Here is a 22,096-nt window from a genome sequence, read left to right as displayed (position 1 = left end):
CCAGGCGAAGGGGAGTGAGGAGCAGAGGCGCGGAGCGGCGGCGTGCCCCCAGGCGCTCCTGGGCAGACCCACGAGGCTGAGCAAACAGGCGGCGGGGTTGGGGGCAGCCTCCTCCGCCTCGGCTTTGTCTGCTCGCCAGCCCCGCTCCTCTCCGGCTCCGGCCCCGGCCCCAGTCCCGGCCCTCGCCCCGGGGCGCGCCTGCCCCGCCGCGCCATGGGAGGCGCCGCCGCCGCCGCCCTGTGAGCCCGCGAGCGCGGAGGCTGCGCGGCGCGGAGACGGCGCGCCCCGGCACCGTGAGTACAGGCGGGCGGCGCGGGGCAGAGGGAGAGGCGGACAGGGGAGGAAACGAGAAGGAAAAGCCCAGTGGCAGAACAGCCCCGAGCGGGTTCCGCAGCGGCAGGGACTTTCTGCCGTCCCAGTACAAATCAGTGGGTGCAGGAGTTAATTTTGGCTGTGTTTCAGGCCGGGGTTTGCAGGCTTCCCACCAAGCAGATATTAGGCGTTTCTGCTTACTGTGATCAGCCAGGTTTGGGGATTCCTCCGGTTTGATTTCCTAGAGTGCTAATGGTTCGGCAGATAGGAACGACGTGACGGTGAGATGTTAGATGGGGAACTGGAGAGGGGGGAAATAGGCACGTAGAGTCGGAAACCTTTCTGAAAGGGACAGGAGAGCGTGAGAAAAAGAAAGAAAAAATTGGGAGGAAGAATGCCCGACAGAGATTTTGACAGCGCTTTCTGAAGCAGGAAATCCTGTCGCTTAATATGTTTAAATTTCCCAAACACCAAGGAAAACACACAGATCCCCACAGGAGAATTCTTCAAGATGACAGAATAAACATCTATACAACTGGAGTATTTGACGTTTATTGACATTTTAGGTGGCTTAGATAGAAAGACAGTCTTAGAATGAGGAAGTCAAATACCTTTTGAAGCCTCATTACATGTACCTCTTGCTTTTGAGCAACCGAACCCCACAAAACATCCCTGCGTCTATATTTCTCTCGGTGTTTCTGACAAACACCAGCAAGACGGAGGACTGTACCTTGCACCGAAAGGTTTGTTCTGGAGAAGTAAAGGTGTTAGTGCGTTTAAAAGTGTTTCTTAGAAGGTGGTTGGGATTGTTAGTTTTTAATAAACACTTAATAATAAAGCAAGCAGAAGAAATAAAAGTTTTCAGGGAAAAAAAGAAAAAAAAGGATAGTATATTTCATGTACTTTGTTTCAATTTAGAAATGACCACAGAGAGAAATCTGGGGTAAGAAATGCTGTGCAGTATACCACTGGAAGACTTTAACGTTAGATACCACGTATAAGGAATCTTTTCTTTTCCATCCCATACTGAGATGGTTTGCAAAGCATCTGCCGGAACATAGACTGCTGAGTTGGGGTGTAGAAGAGATTCATGATGCATAGATATATCAGTAAATATGTATATGTGTGCTTATAGACATTATATGCTTTTGTGTATATAAACGGACATTCACACAGCATTTTACATACTGCTCACAAACCCAAAGCATGCAGTCTTTAGGCAGGCACCTCGCTGCCGTCTGAGTTTTCCCAAGGCCTGGTAGGGTCTGGAAATGAGCAGCCATCCTCTCTCAGCAATTCTGTGCAGTGACAGGCAGCTGGAGTCATGCTTTGCCTTTGGAGAGCAGAGAGAAAAAAGAATGAGTAATCATTTTGTTTGAATTGCAATAAGTATTAAATATTTCTCGGGAGCCAAAAAAATCTTGGAAAAGCAGAAAGACATTCTTAAATGGCTGGTCATAATAGCAGCATTGTCACATTGTAGTACTTCTTTCTTAAAGGGAAGAAAGTGTTCGGATTTCGGAATGTTTCATTCATAAGTGTATGAAATGAGCATGCAGGATAGCTAGCGCTTTTAAAAGAATTTAAACTACCAATTAAAAATGAAATAACTGTAATTACCTGCTTCTGCTTTAATAAGTGCAATTTGTCTTTGATGTATTTAGTGAAAAAGCCCTACCTCTTCCCTTAGAACCCAGCAGCAGGATTATTGGAAGAGTGAAAGTATTACCAAGTTTTATGTGTTGCCAGCAAGGTGCCTTTTTGTAGCCAATTTGCATTTTAGTTTTGTAACATTTTGGCTGTTGAAGCCATTATGTCTGTAGATACTGATGGTGTAGGGCTTTTAAGGAGGCAAAGAGTGCTGCTCTAGGGGAAAGTCCTTTTCTCTCCCTCCCTCCATCCCTTGCTAAAAATGACAGATACATATATATGTGTGTGTGTGTATATATATATATATATATATATATATTTATCCTAAGGAGAAACAGTCTGATTTGAAAACTGCCATTGTCTTTGAAATGTGCTCCTTTAAAGTAGAACCGCACTTTAAGAAGAAGCGCGTGTGCTGGCTGTAGTTTTCTGGGTTAACTTCTTATTTTCACTTAGAAAATTTCTTTTCAGCTGAAAAAAATGTTTTAAATTATAGCCATTAAAAAAAAAAAAAAAAAAAAAAAAAAAGAAATTGCTCCTAGCAAGCAAAAATGCTGTGGAAAACCTGTAATTTAGACAAGTACCTACATTTTATTTGCTTTGTGCTGCTGAAATTTAGAATCCCTTCCCATTTACAGTTTACTTTTCATAGAACATTATTAACTTTTTGGCTTCATACATGATCTTCTGTCAGATGCTTTTGATTTGTAATTTAGCAAAGTATAATAAACAGTGCAAAAGTCATGAATTTTCCTCCGCATCCTGAGCTCTGTGGTAGGGAAAATGTGATAAAATGTGTACCTTAAGTCTTGTTTGATGATCTCTCAAAGCAAGTTTGCCTTCTGGAAATAATTTCTGGGGTTGAAGAGCATGGTATTAACAGATTTAATGTGGCTATTCAATGGATTGGTGGAGTACTATGTGAGGTTTAACAAAATGAGAGAGACAAATTGAACATCAACAAAACCTACATCTGTGAAGAATTATAAATTTAATTAGGAAAAAGGCAAACTTAAAAGACCTCATTAACTAATCAGAATTTGATGTTACTGATTTAAGAGTCTTAACTGGATGAATTTTAAGTAGCTTTGCTATCATTGTCCTTTTTTTCTCGCCATGTACTATGTAGTGCCCAGATTTGCAACATGTATTAAGGAGAATGATGTGAATGTTACTTACAACAATCAGATTATGCACAGTAATGTTTTTGAGCTATCAAGGAGAATGTGTATGTCATTTAGCATATAAGGCATTTCTTAGTTTAAGCAGAGTGCAGAGTATGAAGGGTGAGTGACAGCTCCTTTTTTCTCCTCTTGATTTTATTTATTTATATATCTAATGTGCCCCTTTGGCTGGCTGGGTAAGGCCATTTCATTTTATTTTTTTCTTTCACTTTTTGTTTGATATGTGAGTTATGTCGCAGTTATCCAGAAATCTGTTGGCAAAGTGGGAGAATATATGAGAGCAGGCACACACCACCCAGAAATGTTTTTATTCTATGAACCGGTCGTCATAAGTGTGGTTCCTTACTACGTTGTAATTTTGCACTACACATAAAAAACTGAAAGCATGTGAAGTGTAGCATTTTGTAAACTGTAACTAATTTCACTCACATCTGTGTCTAATTGTTGTCTGCATTCGCATTCTTGAGAGTAGATTTATTTTTCCTGGACCACTCTGTGGATTCAGCTGACCAGCCTAAGTGAGGATTAGTTGTTTTAAAGTTATTTTGATTAAAGAGTCATTTTTAAATATGGTAACGTGCAACACATGGTTTAAATAATCCTTGAGACACAAAGGAATATATCTGAAGTATATCTAATGAAAATGAAGATTGTGGATATGAACTTTCACAAATCATGGAGTGTTAGAGGACATATAAGGTACATATTTAATTCACTTTGAATGAGCTGTATTATTATTTTTTTTCCCTCTCCCATGAATCTGTAAATGAAATCTCTCTCATTATACACACACATCCATGTGTGTGTATATATATATTTGTAAGTGTACAGAAGTTATTATTGTTTTTAATTTGGGTAAATAAAATAGTGAGGATTAAATGTATTTTAGGGGTTAGTGAAGAATAAATAAAATTGTAGCGTACTTTGGAAAATATCAATGAATTAAAGCATCTATTTGAAAAAAGAAGTTTTTTACTGTTATAAAAGATACGTTTTTAAGGATCCTGTGCAAAAGGGAGTGAAGATAGCTCTGTAAGCAGACTTAGTTCTCACCTATAATTTTTTCCAGGTGTCTAAAAGTAGCAGCAGAAACATATCCTAAGGCACTGTGCTGCAGTTTCTGGGGTAAAGAACTGGGAAAAAAAACCCACTTTAAAACAAAATGCACAGTTTTGAATGTATCTGCTCATCTAGTTTGATTTGGCATGCAATGATGTATTGAAAAGCATGTTATGCAGTACTTTACCCAGTTATAAAAAGATTGATGTTTTTCAGTGTGCATTATTGTATGCTTCTTGACATCATTTGTAATGCTCTGCATTGCCTGGCTGCCCCTAGGAGTTGTTTACTCTTGCTAGCAGTAATTCTGTCGGTGATTAAAAATAACAAAAAAAAAAAAAAATCAACCCTACAGACACATAAGTAGGATTTGCTTGGATGATTTTTATGGCACTTAAAATGCCTCATCTCTCTTGTCTTTGCTCTGTGATCATTTAAGAGATGTCAGTTCAGGTTGAATGCAAACGCACATGAAGGATTCTCAGTGCAGACATTAAGAGGATATATACCTTGCTTGGAGAAACTTTGGTGTGCTTTTAAGTTAACAGCGTCTAGCAGTGGACCTTTACCTGAATTTTATCATCTGCTGACAATCGTTACTGGGTACAGAGAAGAGTCTGTTAGCAAAGCAATGGTGTTTTTTCTAATAGGATATGAAAATCTATTACTCACCTGAGTTATAAAAGGAGTCATTTTATTAAACTGGAAAATTATTGCTGGGCTTCCCAGTGGAACCAGATTCCTTTCCTTGATGAGTGACCTCAGAGGTAAATGCTACAGCTTCCTCCTATTTATTTAGCCAGAAGTGTTCTTTCAAGTCATTTTATCAGAAATCTCATTAGCGACTGGAATTTTTACAAGTATGACTTTGTGCAGTAATGTGTGGGGTTTTTGTTTTAATTCACCCCAGCTGGAGATGGGCTCATTTTGGAGATAATTGTGTAATACTGTTTGTCACAGATTGAAGATCTTTACCATAGGTAGATCTGCCCCTTGTTGTCCCCCCAAAAAAATTAATGTCAGCCGCTCTGGCTTTCTTCACCCCTCACCTTTGGGGTGAGCTGACTTGTGGGTTCCCCGTTGCCCAGGTGCAGAGGAAGGATGGCAAAGAGCATAGGAAGAGGAAAGACAATGTTATAAGGGCAAGAAGCTGTCAAGAGTTAAGGGGATGGGAGGAAAAGATAAACTCAGCTAGCAACAGCAAAAGGCAAGAGGGGTGGAGGATGGTGGGGGGCTCAGGGCTGGAGCGGCGTGGTGGGGTTACCTTTGTGGGGGTGCGTGGCAGAGCCGTGCCGTGCCGTTCTGTGCCATGGGAGGAGTGAGCCCCTCTGCAGCTGTCACGGGCCCCTGATGAATCACTATCCCGTCACTTGGCCGCCATCCCCCGGCACGGGGAGGAGGGAGAGAGACCTGCCGGGGAAACAACAGTTGAGCCTTCAATTTAAAGACAATATGCCTTTCACGGGCACTGCGCCCTCCTCCTCTCCTTTTGGCTTTAAAGGACAGAGTTGTCATCCGCGGTAATATCCTTTCTTTAAATTAAGGCCTCATGGTAAAGTGGAGTAATAGAGGCTTCTGTTTGTTTCCCTGGTTTACAGGTGCAGAAGTCCCAAACCAGTTCAGATGTTGCTGTTTCATCAAGCTGCAGGTAAGCATTTGATTGAAATTTGCTATTTTTTCTGCAAGCCTTTTATTCTCTTTTTTAACTTCAGGTGATAAGTAAATATTTATCCGTGTTTTCCACATTAAGCAGATGAGTAAGTGCTCGAGCATCGCTTTTAGGTGCATGCAGCCAGGTCTATAAACCAGGAGCACATCCACTTCTTTACTAAATTGTTTGACTTTATATTAGATACTGGCTTTTCAAACTCATTATGATATCATCCTTCTTTATGTGTAGGTTGGTTTAGGCAATTAAATGTAAAATGAAGGATTTGTGTTTACAGCTTGTGATAAAATCTCACTTAAAATGTGAAAGCTTCATAGCTGATATGACAGGCTTAAGGATATTTATACATTGTGGTGGGAGGAATTTTTTTTATATAATTTTATAGTCTTTAAAAGAACCTAAGCATTTCTTTTAAAGTGAAAAATTACTGATTCAAATGCCTTGGAGGCAGAGTAACCTGTGAAACTTCTACAGGGAGCAATTACTTAGATTGAGTACATCAAATAACATTAGCAAAGGTTTTAGGTATAAATAAACGAAAGGTTTGGGCACTTCAATCATAAGCTTCCCCAGCATATGTCTTGGTGGCCACGGGTCTGGGCTTTTTTTATATAAGGCTGTTGAAAACACAAATCGGAGATATTCAGCTGCTTGTGTGCTTTATAAATGTGTAATTTTTGCTTTGAATCGGAATTGCTCTCTTCTTACTTTGACTAAGCGACAGCTGTAGAGATACAGCAGAGTGCTAAGGCATACTAACGCCTATATGGATCCACTGTATGTTGGTCATATCCCTTTTCAATTGGGCACGCTTTATGTAATCCACAAAGCAAACAAGTGAGCAGACATAATAATGTTTTAATGCTGCATTTGTTTCAGCGGAAACAGAGGAACAATTAAGTAGTTTGCCAGAGTAAACACATACGTCAGGAATATCTCATTCCCTGTCAGTAGATGATAGGTTTCCACAATTGCTTCAAGTGTTTTATTTGGTTTGGAGGCCCATTATATTGCCACTGAGTGGTAAATCTTGAAAAAGCAGAGTGTTAATTTGTTTTTAAGAGAGTCTTCATATATTGGTGGTTCTGTCTTTTTACGTATCTTAAAAATAGAAGGTGACACAACTGTTCAAAGTACAGTACTTCATATCTAAGATTTATTCTGTTTGAAGCTGCAAAAATAATTATGGTAAACTGGTCAGTCACATTTTGGAGAGCTACAAATGAGTTTTGCACTAGAAATGACCAAGTTAAGAGAAGCTGTTCATTTTTTTGCTGTTTCCAGGATGTTGATTAATAGCAAGCTGCATCTCATATAGGTAATTCCTATTGAATATGTCACTAAAACTAGCTGCATATTATTTTCAGGTCTATGGAAATGCAGGATCTAGCCAGCCCACATAGACGACTAAGTGGTAGTAGTGAATCCCCCAGTGGTCCAAAACTTGATAACTCCCATATAAATAATAATTCCATGACACCCAATGGCACAGAAGGTGAGCCACCATTATTTTTAGTCTTTCATGGTTTATTTGTTCTTCTTGGTGCATTGATGTTCTTGCAGTAAGTAAGCTACATAGAGAAAATGTTTTACTATTTTAGGTGTTCTGTGCTTATGTAATATTGTGTGGGAAGCTGATGATCAATGTTTATCAGTAGTTACTCTAATCAAGTTTCAGCAATAGCTTTCATTCCAGGTTTATGTTCCTTTCATGGAGTTTGAATGGACTGAGCATGTAGTATGTTCGGAGCTTGAAAAAACCTCCAAAGAAACCTGACAGGGTAGTTTAGACATGAGAAAAAAGAGCGTTTACAGTTGTACTACAAAACTCAGTCTTTCAGTGTTTTTCACTATATGGGTATTTCTTGATGTTCTCCCTTTTTTTTCAAGCTCCTAAGGCTATGAAAGTTTTCTCAAGTCGGCTAATAAAACTAAGTGTTGAAATTTCCTCGGGCTAGCTTGCTGCTCTGATGGAGTGGCCAAAATTCAAACAGGTGTAGTAATTCAATGGGGTAAACTGATACCTATTTTTCAAGAAGCAGTCAGGCAGTTTATAAGTTATGTTTGTTCTCAATAGAATGCTAACAGCAGAGCAACCTAACAGCTTGGCCAGTAATACAATACATATATAATACATACAATAATACGTATAATGAAACACAGAAGGGTTTATATAATAAGCAGCAAAAAATAGTCTTTCCTGTAACATTTCTATGGTTATAGTAGGAAAGATTGTACATGACATTTAGGTAGCTATGTCAATAGAGATTTTAATGCATTACGAGAAAAGTCACACAGCTTCAATATTACTGTTCAGTATAAATGTATAGTTAAACAACTGTTGTAGCAAAGATAGGCCTTTTTTTCCTAAGAACTGGGTCATATTAGTGCTGTCAGACTGTTTAGGATTATGGACATGCGTTGCATTCATCCGGGAAAGGCACATGTCAATCAAACAGATGTCATCCCCCCTCAATTCCCCAAACATCTCTGTTATTCATTCTAATTGGAGTCCTCTGTAGTGGGGAGGGTTTATGGGTTATCAGATTAACAGGCATTTGTGCCAGAGTTGTGTATAATTTACTTTTTGCTATTGCTATAAAAGTATTGCTGCAAGCAAATTTTAAGTCATTTTGGAAAAAAAAAAAACAAACCCACCAACCTCCAAAACTTGCTTTTTAAAGAATAAATAAAGTGTTTAATGTGTTAAGTAGTTCAAGCAAAACAATATTTCATGTCCTTAGATGAGTCTTCTTCCTTTTAAAAACCCAGGTATATTATTATATTTTAATATTAAATTATCAGGTGTATACTAGTTTTGGTATAGGATAAAATTGCTTGACCCTTTCAAATTAAAATGCCTCTAGGTCACAAAGGCCTTTGCTGTAAACTTGACCAGCTTTTGTACCTTCTGTGTTGCCTGAAGGTTCTCTATTAGCATAGAAATAAGGAGTGTTCCTTGAAACACGGAAAGACACTGATCAGCTGGCTTGACTTTTTGTTCTAAGTAGTTGTTGTATGTAAGCATACACCCTGAAAAATGGTGTGCTTAATATTACTTTGACAGGAAGCAAGCTGTATGTTGTATCTAGTCATGCACTGACCTCAGGTAGCAAATAATTTTGGAAGTAATATCCCAACTTCTGGGTGGGTATCAGAGCCTATTGAAGAAAGTAAATTAAGCCACGGTAACTAATTTATCTGACATGAGAATCTTAAAGTTCATGTTTATTAATTTGGGGCGAATTCTACCCAGAAAGCTGTAACTTGCAATCTGTGTTTACCTTCTGAGTTGAAGCCAAACGGTTTTCTTTTGTTTGCAATTTTCCCTCAGGTGACATGACCCTCCTGAGCACTGCAGACTGGTTGCTAAGCCCTAGCACACAGAGCCCTGCAGGTTTGGGGGGCTGTGGTGGGCGCAGCAGGCGTGGGCATTCAGCATGCGGTTTCAGATGTTGTCCAGATAGCGTCCTGAGAAATAGCTTGTGCTTGGCGATTCTGGTCTAAACTTTCTAAATTGAAAATTCCTGTCTCTGATTGCTCTTAAGTGACAAATAAGGAAAAGTTTGTGAAAGAAACAGAATAATTTATTTCTGAATTAGATGTGTGCCAAGAGACAAAATTTGTGAGTGAAGCAGATGCCTAAGAATCTGAAGGTGGAATTTTTACTGTTAATCTGTTTTATCTTGGGAAAATGCTTGGTTTGGGTTCCTTGAGCTGCTAAACAGGCTTAAGAAAAAAAAAATGGAGTGAATGAAGCTAGGGTTTCATATATTTTTTTTTAATGAAGGGTGAAGTAAAATTATTTTTTCCAAGATTCTTGAAGCAGAATCCTGCTGAGGCACAAGTGGCTGAGGCACAAGTGGCAGGTTGTAAGGATGCGGTTGTAAGGGCTTGCCAAGCACCTTTCTTAAAATGCTGCAGTGTGGTTTGCTTGCTTTTTGCATGTGGAGTGGAGATGTGGGTTGCTGAACATTCACATGTTAAATAGAGTATGTGAAAATGACTTCTAGTCTAATACGCACTCATGCTCACTAACATGAAGGAGCCCTCCTTTTCTGGCATAAGGGACCTTCATGTGAACAAGAAATAGGGCCTCTAGGTATTTGCATGTTACAAATATCTTGTAAAGATATGTTAAATTTGATTTGACTATGGGTGTGATTTCGGCAGGTTTCCATACCCTGAAGTGCAGGATATGTTCACTAGATGAGGGGTAGGAAAAAAAAACAAGGAAGAAAAAAACCAAAACCCTGTCCCAAAGTGAAATGGCCCTGTTTCAAACAAATGTTCATTAATTCCTCTAAGGCACATTTTCAGACTTGTCTCTTATTGATGTTCTGCGAGAGGATGTGGTTGGAAGATAGCTCACTGTTATTAGCTAATATTTTTAGCTTCACACTTAGTGGTAAATTTTCAAAGCACTGAATAGGGATTTAGTTGTGTGATTGAGTCTGAGTTTAATCTCTGCATGCAGCTTTTATATAATAACTCTTTGTGTGCTTAATTTCACTTTGGTAAGCAACATTCCTCTTCTCCGGGCCAGGCAGCATGGTCTTTAAACCAGTGATGGGGAAGTAACAAGGAAATTATAGACCTTGACCAGTCGGAAATTTCCCAGGATCAAATGCAGAGGAGTAACACTAAAATGTCTGGCTAAAGGCACTCAGACAAATCAGTCCTGGCATGCCAAGGTGGTGCTGATGATACAAATACTGCAGTATTTGACTTTTCCATGTCCTTTTTAAGTGTTTTTTCCACAAAATCCCCTCCTTTGTAGGGAGCAGCAGACACTGGACACCTTTCAAATATTGGTCCTGTATGACTTGCCTGAGAAAACATGTTAAAGTGGAAAAAAATCATATATAATTGAAGTAGGGACCAAAATGTTCGTAGTTGTGCCTTATCTCTAATCTTCCTTTGTCAGAGAATTGCTGTGGTGGCTTGATACTGAAGGAGTTAAAGAAACAATAACAACAGAAGCTAATAAAATTGTCATTCATTAAGTTTTATCAGACAGCTAGTGGCTGTTCCAATAACAGTGCCCACTTTGGTAGATATACTTCAGAGGTGAAAGGCTGAGAGTAATTAATAAATTTGGAAGGAGTAGCAAAGGTGTTTTCCATAGTGGACAACTGCATCCAGTTTCTGCCTACAGTGATCTTGCCTTTTATCTAAATAAGGTAAATCAGTTCTGATGGATAACACAGAGTGAGAAACAGATGCCTATGGCCCACCATGGTGATGTTTTATGCACCTGGAATGGAAAAGAATAGATGAAGATGGGGAGAGAAGGAGCTGTGGTTTTCCAAGCAACTACTCTTCATTCATGTTAGGAGCATGGAGCTACTTCTGCCCTCATTTTTGAGTGTTCAGAAGGAAGAAGAGAAGGCATTTTCTTACCAAGCAATAAGGGAAAATGGATAACAAATTGAAGATCAGATTTTCAAAGATACGTAGGAAGGGAGGCTTCGAAGGGAGGCTTCAAAGGGAGTTGGACATCAAAAATCCTTTGGAAAAAAATGTTCTTGCTCTTTAAGTACCTGCTGCAACATGAGAATGAGATCCCACACAAAGGCAGTCAGAACTCCCCACTACGTGACTATCTGATGGGTGGCCATTAAAAAGGCTGTTTACAGTCTGGTGAACATAAATCCATCTTCAGGGTTTCAAAAGGCAGTGCTGTGTAGTATGTTTGCTGTCAAGTTGCAATATTACAGAATGAAGAAAAAGTTGGTTTCAGTATTTTCTGAGATAAGGATGGAGTAAGATGTTGAAACCCATAGAGAAGGTATGAGCTGGTCATTGTTATGGCACATTATGTAAGTTTCTGTAAGTAAATTATATGTTAAGAATTCATTGTAATTCTAACAATACTTTGTAGCACTCTTTCAGTATTGCAATCAAGCCTGCGCATGGGCAATGGATGATTTTAAATTTTGTGTAAGTTATTTGTAGTTTTTAATAGTTATTCATAATTTTGTGTACTTTGGCGTATGAAGTTGCAGTAGGTGATGGCAATCAGAATGATTCTCCTTTGGGAGATGCTTGGGTTCTGCTACTTTTAATTGCTCGTTTCTGGAGTTTCTGCCAATTATGTATGCTGAAGCTTCTACACTTCTGTTTGTGATGAAGAGCTTGATGGTATGAATGTAACTGAGGCAGGAATGCCTCCATATTTAGACATCCTGAAATAATAGTGCTGTAAAGGTGAATCTAGTGTTTGCATTTCAGAAGGGTGTATCAATAACTATTGATGCTAACTTCTTTACTCGGCCCCAGAAGAACACAAAAGGACAGTTGTGTGGCCAGAGGCAAAGACTGCATTGGTCCCAGGCCTCAGACTGGTAAAAGCAACCTGGGGCTCTGTAGGGGTTAGTAATAATCTTCAAGATGCAGCCACTTCTGGAGGATAAAAATCAGGTACACATTACTGCCCATTTACATGAAGGCAAGGGGCTGACTCGGACTTTTTTTTCTTCTTTGCTCCTTACCTTTTTCTTCTTGCTGTGTTACATTGGCTTCCTTCCAGACTCTTTGTCTTATCTGTGCTTTTATTCTCCTGCTTCCCCAAGAGTCCTTCTGTCTGTTCTGAGCACTTGTAGCATAATGCTCTATTATTCCTCTTTCATAGGTTTCTGGCCACTGAAATAACTACTTGTCTACTCCTCTGTTGGCTCAGTCCAGCAACGCACTGTTGCAAGGTCTTGAGGAGGAGACTGGCTAATAAACATTTCTGTATTTATTGTCTTTTCTGTGTGTTTGTGCATCTATTTGTGAAAGCTTCGCCATTTTGTTTTCTCCCATAACATTTTCCTGGAAGGACGGACCTCATTAAAGGGAAAAGTTAATAGCAATACTAGTTCCCACAGACATTCAAGGGAAACAAAATACTGTAAATGACAAATGACTTGGAAAAAAGGAACATCATGGAAGCACCATTTATTTTCATATCACCTATTTCTGCAGCTTCTCATAACCCTTTTCACAGCACATGCTGTTCCAGACCCTGGATGGAGAGCGTGGTGTTGTGGAAGGACTCTCCTGAGTGTGTCTGAGGGTCCCAGAGCCCTGCTAGCACAGTGGCTTTGCACAGGCTACGGGATGTCAAGGACCTGTAAAGATATACAGTACTTTACTGAAAACTGTAACTGCAACACTTCATGCTAGGTGCAGTGTCTGCCCAGTGGGACCAACCCGTTACGCACGATCTGCATGTGTGCAGTCGTGTGACTGCAGTACATAAGATAAAAATATCATGCACCTGGCCAGTAATACCAATGAGAAGGAAATCCAGCCCCTGCTGTCCATGTGCACCAGCAGAAACTCCAGGGAACAGGAGTAGAACATCTTGATCTAAGATCACACATAAATAGACAATAAGGTGGTATTTGAAGAGCCTTTGCATCTTCAGAGACTTGTGAGTTGATGTTTTAGCACTTGCATTTGCATCTTGTAATCTTCAGAGGGGTTTTGCTTATCACAGGTAGATAAAAAAGCATAAAACTTGGTTACACTTCAGGGTTAGCAGTGTCTCCCTGGTCACTGAAGGAAGTACCTGTGCCACCTGGTTTGGTGAGACAAGTTGAGGAGTTTGCTGCTGCTGGGTGGAGGGGAGTGCAAGCTGCTGCTATCCCACTTTGTCCAGGTGAATTTGACTTTAAGTCTGACAGTCCTGGAGTTCAGACCCTGGCCAAAAGTAGAGGATATTATTTCCCACTTGTGGAAGGTCCCACCCACTTTATCATTCTGCTTCTGTCTTCATGTCTTAGTCTTGTGTCTTGTACACCTTACTGACGGAGTGGGCTTGACTTCTCCATGATGCTCTCTGTTCACTTGAAGCCCTAGAGGTTCCAGAAATTAGCTGAAGGCAACCTTTTTTGCTGTCAGTGTCTGGGGCTGTGAGTCTATGTGGTCATTCTGTCTGTTTTTAGTTAAAGAGTACAGATATTTCACACAGATGCCTTGCAAACTGTTATACATGTACTGGGGAGTTACCATGGTCAGATTCCCAATCAAGGATCGGGAAAATAAAAGAAAATAAAAAAATAAAGGAAATAGGCCATAAGATCTTAAAAAGGAGTGTTTCTGGGTTTATGCTGCCTCTTTTGTGATAGAAGAGATACAATCATCAGGTATAAATTGACGAGTGAGTGTGAAGGGGTAAGAACATTAGTTTGACCCAGATATTCTCACCTTCAACTGCAATGAATGAGACTATTTTAACCCATGACTGTACTTGTCAGATGAATATCCAGGTTAAATCTTGATTACCAGCTACAGATACAATCAAAGCTTGACTCCACCCAAGTGTTTTTGAATTTTCTTCCTGATTTTGCGCTGTAGTGATGATGCCATTTCTTTGCAAATGTAAGGTTTTTACTGTTAGATGAGCAGGTTCAGGAATATTAAAAGCTTTTTCAGTTGTAATGCTCAACAGAAGAGGAGGATGAAGGTCGTGGGGTAACCGTGCATGCAGGGAAAGCTAGGTGTTAGGTTAGTCACAGCCCCGGTACTCAGAAGTTTTGAAGCCTCCTCACATCAGTGGAGGGGGCAGCAGGAAACAGTCTGGGCTTGAACTAGAATGTGCTGCTTTGAGCAGGGACTTTCTTTCAAAAGAAAACATAAATTTAGGCTGGAAATTACCTTGTAGTAATTAGCATCTGGTAATTTCCAGACAATGAGATTCAGAAAGTGTCCTCTGCTTTGAGAAGCAGGAGCAAGTAAGTTTATCAGGCTTCACGCTCAGGAGCTAACAATTTGATAGTCTGATAAAAAAAGAGTATGTCCTGAATAGAAATTAGTGTAATTGAGTAACCTGTTTTATAAGTAGCTTGTAACCTTTATTATCTGTTCATATTTGCAAGATTCTTCAGTACAGAGGAGATATGGAAAATATCATCAGCTTAGAGATTCAAGGTAGAATTTTTGTCCCATTAATGACAGTTGTCTTTGAACTTTTAGGATGAGCTCTGTGTTTCTAGTGGGCAGAGAAAGAGCAACAGTGTATGAATAGTAATGGGTACATAATCAAGATATCTACGTGGTGTTTAGCTGCTAACATTATTTTAAGACATCACCTTGAGACAAACCAAAATAGGGCTAGCGATTGTAGTTATGTATGTCTATAAAGCTAACAGCCTTGCTTACTTTGTTCACTCCTTGTGCCCCATATGTTGTAAGTCAGCCATGTTTACAATATTTTTATTCTGATTTAATGTCTGTGTCATAGCTGTTAACAAAGACTGTTCAGTGGATCAAGTCTTATGTCTATTTTAGATAATGAAAGTAATTTTAAAAAGATATTTTAAAAACTCTTTTTCATGCTTGCAGTCTTTAAGAGGTTTTTGTATGACTTTTGTGTTAACAATGGCCAAATGTTAGGTGTCTAAATCCGTATTTAAGATAACCAGCATCTCATTCTTCATAGCACTCTTTACTGCTATATACACCAGTGACTGCATGACAAGCTGTGAACTCAGGAAATTGTTATTTGGCCAATGAACCACATGAACTTGTAGGTTCTGGTCTGAAGTTCTTTCTCTTGGTGGAGTTCAGAAACTGCCATTTAAGTCATTTTTAACCATCTTTTGTCATATGGCTGACAAAACAAGGCACATTGCACTTGCAATCTCTGGGTGTCTTAAGAAGAAATATCTTGACAATTGATGTAACATTAAATCAGCAATTATGTTATCTCAGAATTTTGTGCCTTTTTTTTCTCAGGGTTAGCATGTGTGTTATCTGATAATTATTTTTTTCTGTTATTCTGTTGTGGGGTTTTTTCTTGCACAGTTTCTTTTTGAATCTTGTTTTTATAATCTCATAAATGACTAGATAAGAAAAAGAGGGAGGAAAAATGTCTCTCTGACATAGCTTCTTAAGCTCCTAGGTATATAAACCAAATCTGTATCAGTAATTCTAAATGTTGAATTTTTGCAGCACATTAGGAATATGTTAGATTTCTTCTTTAACTTCTTACTGGTAATCTGTTTTATTACATGAGTGATTTTGCTGACACTAAAACTTAGCAGCATATTACTGAATCAGTCAATCTCTATAATGTAAGTCTGATAATTCTGCACCTCAGTAAAAGTCTGTTTTGATAAAGAAGCAGCAGAAATGGGACCTCTCCTGTTTCACTTTCTGCGGTCTCTGCCACAACTGGGCACGCTGTTGGTAGTTACAGGCAAGCTTGCAACCTGTTCTGTGTAGATATTCCCACTCATTGCCCAGTGTCATCCTGTGAAAGCTTAGGACATGTTGCAGAAATGTTAACTGTCATGGAAAATGTGGAGAGCTGAAATCCTGAGTATGCTGAAGGAGTATGTGGCAGGGTCAGATGCGTGACTGTCCAAAGCCTTGCTTCCTTGGACAGCTCCATATGCCTCTCATCATAGACATGGATTGCTGATGTGCTACTGTGATAGACTGGCAGATTTTAACCTCAAGCAATCCCTTCACAGCTCTCTTTCCTGTGATTTTGGGGTGAAATATGCTCCACTGAAGGTCAGTTTTTGCCTTGGAAAAATTAAAGACATTCCTTTGTGGTGAAAATACACGTGGTAAATATTTCCAGTGGGTAAAACCATGGCTGTTCTCAGTTTTTTTCTTTGTATAGCAAGCTTTCATCCTCTTGAAATATGTTGAGGCTCAGATACAAGAAAATACGCTGTCATTTTCTGCATTTTAATTCAAATGCGTGGGTAATGGATGGCTTTTCAGTTCCTGTCCATCTTTAGTACATTCCCAGCTAGCTGTGGTGTCAAGGTCCGTTAAAATCTTCAACTGTAACAAATGATGCTATAGGTCTTTATATTGTGTGAGGTGGCTCAGCATTGTCCTTGGACTGCTACTTTGCCATGATCCAAATAATGATTTTTTTTTTTTCAAGGATTATAGATAATTTTTTCTCTGGAAAAGTGAGTAAATGTTTGGAGAAAGTGTATACTGAAATCTTCCACCCTGTACCCCAAGTTAGTTGTCTCCCTCTCTTTCCCTCCCCCACAGCTGTCAGCTGTAGAAAAAAGCATGTTTTTTTGGTCTTTCCAAAAGTATAATTGCATTATGGAATTTAGGTTCAGAAGACTTGCATATTTTGGGGAAAGCTGGAGTAATCTACGAGGGAAATATTAGTCTGACTGTAAAATGCAGCTGTGATAAACATCTAAGAAAAAGGAGAAGATAACGTAGATGCTATAATTCTTTGTATCTAGATTAACAAACTAGAATTTGGTGCAAAAATCTGGCCATTTCTGGAATTACTTGAGATAGACACTGCAATAACTATTTTATTGTATCTGTGTGTTAGACGTTCAGTATTTAGTTATAAACCGGATGTTGGATATGTTCTATGCTGTGATTTTAAGAAATACATTTGTATTAGAGTTGAAGTTCAGATCATGAGTGCGCTTTTGAAGTGAACTTCCTGGCCACCCTTTCTTACCACACAGAAATTCGCCATGAATAAATTCACCTTGGAGTGGTTTCTCCACAATGGAGTCTCTCGGACTTCACTTCTTTCAGAAAAAGTGCTCTGCAGAAGTGCAGCTAATGTTCCCCAGCTGCCGATGGGTGCTCACTCCTTGGGCAAGTCTAAACTAGCATGTGTAACCCCCCCGAAAATGCCTAAACTGTGGATAGGGGACCCTCTGCAGCAACCATTTAATTCCATGAAACTTCTTACTGTGCTGCACTGCTTGCTAATACAGGCGTAGCAGAGTTTTGTTTGGAGCTAGCATGGATCTGTGTAAGTGTGTACAGACAGAACATCCTGCATGAGAATCAGAAGAAAATAGTGGGTGATTAGGAAAATCTTGAGAGATTGCATATAAATCCTGTGGATGACATTGTGCGAAGGGAATACTTAGGCATGCAGAAATAAGAATTTGGATTGACAAGGAAAAGAAAGGTCCTTTGTCAAAAGGGAGAAATGCCTCTCCCTTGCCCTTTCCAAGCCTGGTACCAGAAGGGTTTCTGCTAGCGATGGTTGCAATTCCTGAACACACAAGTATAGTCAAACATACCTACATTTATGTACACCTATGTCAAGATGGCACTAAAGCTTTGCATGTCAAATGAGGTACAGTTTACCTTAGTTATCTTCGATTCATGTTCTGCAGTTTTGCTGAATTGCCTTGCTGAAAGGTCAGGTATGCACTAGTGCTGGTGCATGGGCAGTGGTGGCTGTGTGTGTCAACAGAAGTGAAAGCGGTGGGATGTTGCTAGTAAGATCAGCTCCATAGTTTTCTGAAACATCCTCCTCCATTGCTTTTGGTGTGCTGTGACTCCAAAAGCTAGGGGTGTAAAAATGGATCTGAGAAATTGCTGTGCTGATCTGATAACTCCCTGGGAGTAGGTATTGTGCCTGTTTGCATTCATGCCAGGTCAGTCCCATCCTTATGCCGTGGATTGGAATACTGATGTTACTGCCATTGTGCTGGAGTAAGAAAGGCGAATCTGTTTATTTACTTCAGACTTTGTTAAAAGTCATTAATTAATAATAAATTATGAAGCAGTATGAGCCAAGAGAGAATATCTCATTTTTTTTACTCTCTGACAGCCGTGTTGGGTTGCAGAGGAAATAAAATGTAAAAACATTCTCTGATGGATCTGCTTCGGGCTGTTTCCCCTTTGTTTATTCAGGGTTGCTGAGTATAAAGTTGGTTTCCATTTTGAGAGGAGAAATTCACTACAAGTAAGGTGTTTTACTTCATCACAAATTCTCATTTTTCCTCTGAAAAATTATTTGGATGGAGAAAAAATATTGAACAGCACTCAGAGAAACCCATTTGAAAACTATTTCCTTTTTTGTCTTACTCAAATTGCTGTCTTTCAAGCCTTTAAATGTCTGCATGACCTGATCTAAATGTGGACCCTTATTGTTGGGTCTGCAGGATTAAGAGGAATCAGGACAGGTGCAGCAAGTTGCATGGGGACTTCTGGTTTGTTACAGTGGCTCTTATTCCCTGGGGACAGAAATAACCCTCCCGATCATTTCATATGTATGTGTAAATCATAGCTGCCAGTACTTTGCATTGTTTGTATACAAAAATGCATAAATGCAAAATGTTGATAGCCATGATTTAAAACATTTTTTGAAGACTTTTGTTTTATTGAATTTGTGGCTGTAGTGAGTGTGTGCATGTGTGTGCCAGAATATTAGGTGCATATAGAATATATTTTGTTTATATTTCTGTAGTTAAAACTGAACCAATGAACAGCAGTGAGATTGCTACTACTACTACTACAGACGGGTCTTTAGACAATTTCTCAGGATCAGGTAAGGAAAAAACAAAGATTTAAAGCTCAGCATTTTTTCATTTGCTATTTTCTTATCCCATGTGGTCTAAACCTGTGCACAGCTGTTAAAAAGCCTTGTGCACTTCGCAGTTTATGCCTCTTTCTGTTCATCTGATGCAGCCAGTGTAAGTCAATAGGCGTTTTCCCCAAGTAGAGAGAATTACAGCATCGGGCTTATTAATGTCCATTGGTGTCTTCAGTGGGAGTCTCACTGGGGAGTATTCTGGCCCAGAGTAATTACTGTTTTGTTTTCTGTGAGTAAACATACCTGCCTCTGTGATTAGTGTTGCAATTGAGGGGTAGGTCTTCCTCATTTATTATAATTTATTATTATCAAGGTATGCGTTCTTTTGTCAGGCTTTTTTTTTTTTTATTTCTGGAAGCCAAACGCAGCTTTTAACATACAGGACAGAAACACTGTGAGAAAAATCCTAGTATGTCTGCACAGTTTTGCGTACCTATGGGTTAACTGTGGTATTTCCAGCACATCGTTTTTATGACGCAAATCAAATAAAAAAGGATCTATGCCATGTTGTGGGATTATATTTTCAGAGTAGCAAAATTCGACATCTCGCAACCAGTCAGCCTCCAAGTAGGCTACCCTTTTCTGGTCTTGTCGCATCCTCCATTTTCTGCACATGCTATTGAGTATGAAAGTATCAAACTTGAAAGCCAAAATGTTTCTGGAATATTTTAGATCTCTGAAAGAAGAAAAGGTAGTGTGTTTAATAGTAGCTTCATATGTCTGTGGTGGTCTGACTAAAAGTCAGACTGTAGTATTTGATGTATCTGCAGCCTCACGGGCCACAGGAAAGAAAAATTTATCAGGTGTGGAAGGCATGGAAAGAGATTCCCGGCTTCCCTCCATGCTTCGCTAGTGCTCCTGGAGTGTAAAGATGATGGATTTTCCCTGTAGTTGGCCAGGAAAAGGGTAGCTGGCAAAGGGTAATTATCCGTGCCTTGTTTATTTCCAAGTACTTAGCAATAGGGCCTGTTGTTTCTCTGGCTGTCTGATTTTACAGTAGTCTCATAACCTGCCACTGACCCCTTCCTGGCAGAGGCTTCAAAACCCACCTTGGGACGTAGAGAAGAAGTGGCACCCAAACGGTAACCAGAGAGGGAAGAGCTCCCGAACATAACCCCTAGAGCAGAGCATGCCAGCACATCTGCCACGCTCTCAGCAGCACCCAAAAATACCGAAAGAAATTGGTATGGATTGGCTTAAAGCTCTGTGTTAACAGTGGCTGGGCTGCAGGGGAGAAGCTTACTATTTAGCCTCCTAGGCTTCGTTGTTTCACTAAGAACATTTGCACATTGGACATCTTTATGCAATGCTGACTGTTTTGACGGTCTGAAAGCATTTTAGAAAGCAGATAAGGTGGGGCAAAAGAGAAGGAAGTGTAATATGGTAATACATCATCTGTATTATGGATTATTAAAAAAAAAGGAAGCATGTGCTCTTAAGCTGGCCATATGTTTTCAATTGAGGCATGCATAAAGCTCCTTCATAAAATGTAGGTCTTAAAAATTCTAAAAGTTAATAAAATGTTGCACTTGAGATATCAACAATCCTTTGAAAATATGGAGGGAAATGTTTCCATTCGGAAATAGGTTGTTTGCATTGAAAATGTTGTCTGTGTGAGAGCAAAGAATAAACTATTGCTCAGGAGTTGTACAAAGGGGCAATTTAGTATTTGAGATTTGTAATCAAGATTTTAATGTTAAGCATTCTTGCATAGTTCCTGGTAAAATATTATTTTCTATCTAAGGTATCAATGATATTTGAATTTAATTAAAATCTTGTTAATACTCTGAAATTCTATTAGGAAAAATAATATTTATCTTTGGTGTGTGTATTTACACTTCTGTGTGCTTTCTTTTCTCCTTGGTGCAGCAATTGGAAGCAGTGGTTTCAGCCCAAGACAAACACACCAGTTCTCCCCACCACAGATTTACCCTTCCAAGTATGATATCTTTTAAAATAATAATAGTAGTAATAATAATAACTGACATAGGCAGATTTTAACTTCATTTAAAACAATAATTGGGTCCATCTGTTAAGTCATAATTTAAACTGCAGCAGCTTCTGGGGAAAAAATATATTTTTTTAAATGCAAAGAATGTATTTGAAAAATATTTGGAAAGTTCTTATTTTACTTATTATTTTATTCTTGATTTCTTATTGTTGTTTTGTCTTTGAGAGGTTCTGTTGTTTAGCACAGGCTATAATTATGTGTTAATGAAGTAGCGGGATAATAATAAGGCTAAAAATAAGTACACAAATGTCTGTCTAATGCAGTGTCTGTCTTATTTTATGTCATTTGTAATCAATAGCAGACCATACCCACATATTCTTCCTACCCCTTCTTCACAAACGATGGCTGCATATGGGCAAACACAGTTTACAACAGGGATGCAACAAGCTACAGCTTATGCCACTTACCCCCAGCCAGGCCAACCCTACGGAATCCCTTCATATGGTAAGAGATCACATCCGTGCTATTTTATTCCTGAGTTAAATGTTTTTTAGATCAAGATTATGTGATCCGTGCATTACTGCTTAGTGGGACAGCTGTGCTCTCTGGTGTTTCTTGTGGAAGACTGGTAATTTCCCCATTGGAGAGAGTAATGCTTATTTTATGTAGAGCTAAGAAGCTACTCAGGAGGATGACTCTGTCTTGGGATCAAGGGGAGAGATTCGTTAGGATTTTAATGATGTTAAAAAACAAAATGGGAAAAGAGGTCTAGGGACTTCCTTTACACAAGCACAGCTCCTGGTGACTTGCTGAGGAGCTCTGCTCTCCAGCAATGCAGTAGGGTACATTGGTACATAAAACACTGAATAGCAGCTGATCCAGATTACGGAAACCCAAATGAACCAGTGAAGCTGTCTTGATTTTCAACAGGTGAAAAAACTGAT

At 39.3% G+C, this 22,096-nt stretch overlaps 1 protein-coding gene across 10 annotated transcripts in view; it reads left to right on the top strand.

Moving 5' to 3' along the window:
- Window positions 1–243: 243 nt before the first annotated feature.
- The window catches only part of EYA1 (EYA transcriptional coactivator and phosphatase 1), an 89,533-nt gene continuing 67,680 nt past the window's right edge, over window positions 244–22,096 (top strand). For 3 of the 10 annotated variants that reach the window (XM_065669393.1, XM_065669392.1, XM_065669391.1), the window contains exons 1-6: window positions 244–293; window positions 5,804–5,853; window positions 7,242–7,369; window positions 19,076–19,156; window positions 21,071–21,140; window positions 21,511–21,656. In XM_065669393.1, the coding sequence (XP_065525465.1) occupies window positions 7,246–7,369; window positions 19,076–19,156; window positions 21,071–21,140; window positions 21,511–21,656 (421 nt within the window). In that variant the 5' untranslated portion in view covers window positions 244–293; window positions 5,804–5,853; window positions 7,242–7,245. Of the gene's footprint in view, window positions 294–5,803; window positions 5,854–7,241; window positions 7,370–9,208; window positions 9,272–19,075; window positions 19,157–21,070; window positions 21,141–21,510; window positions 21,657–22,096 lie in introns of all 10 variants that reach the window. The other 7 variants (XM_065669389.1, XM_065669386.1, XM_065669385.1 and 4 more) reach the window with 5 other exon arrangements.

This window comes from Lathamus discolor, chromosome 2, assembly GCF_037157495.1.
Source record: "Lathamus discolor isolate bLatDis1 chromosome 2, bLatDis1.hap1, whole genome shotgun sequence".
Lineage (NCBI taxonomy): Eukaryota > Metazoa > Chordata > Aves > Psittaciformes > Psittacidae > Lathamus > Lathamus discolor.
This window is presented reverse-complemented; position numbering and strand designations above follow the sequence as displayed.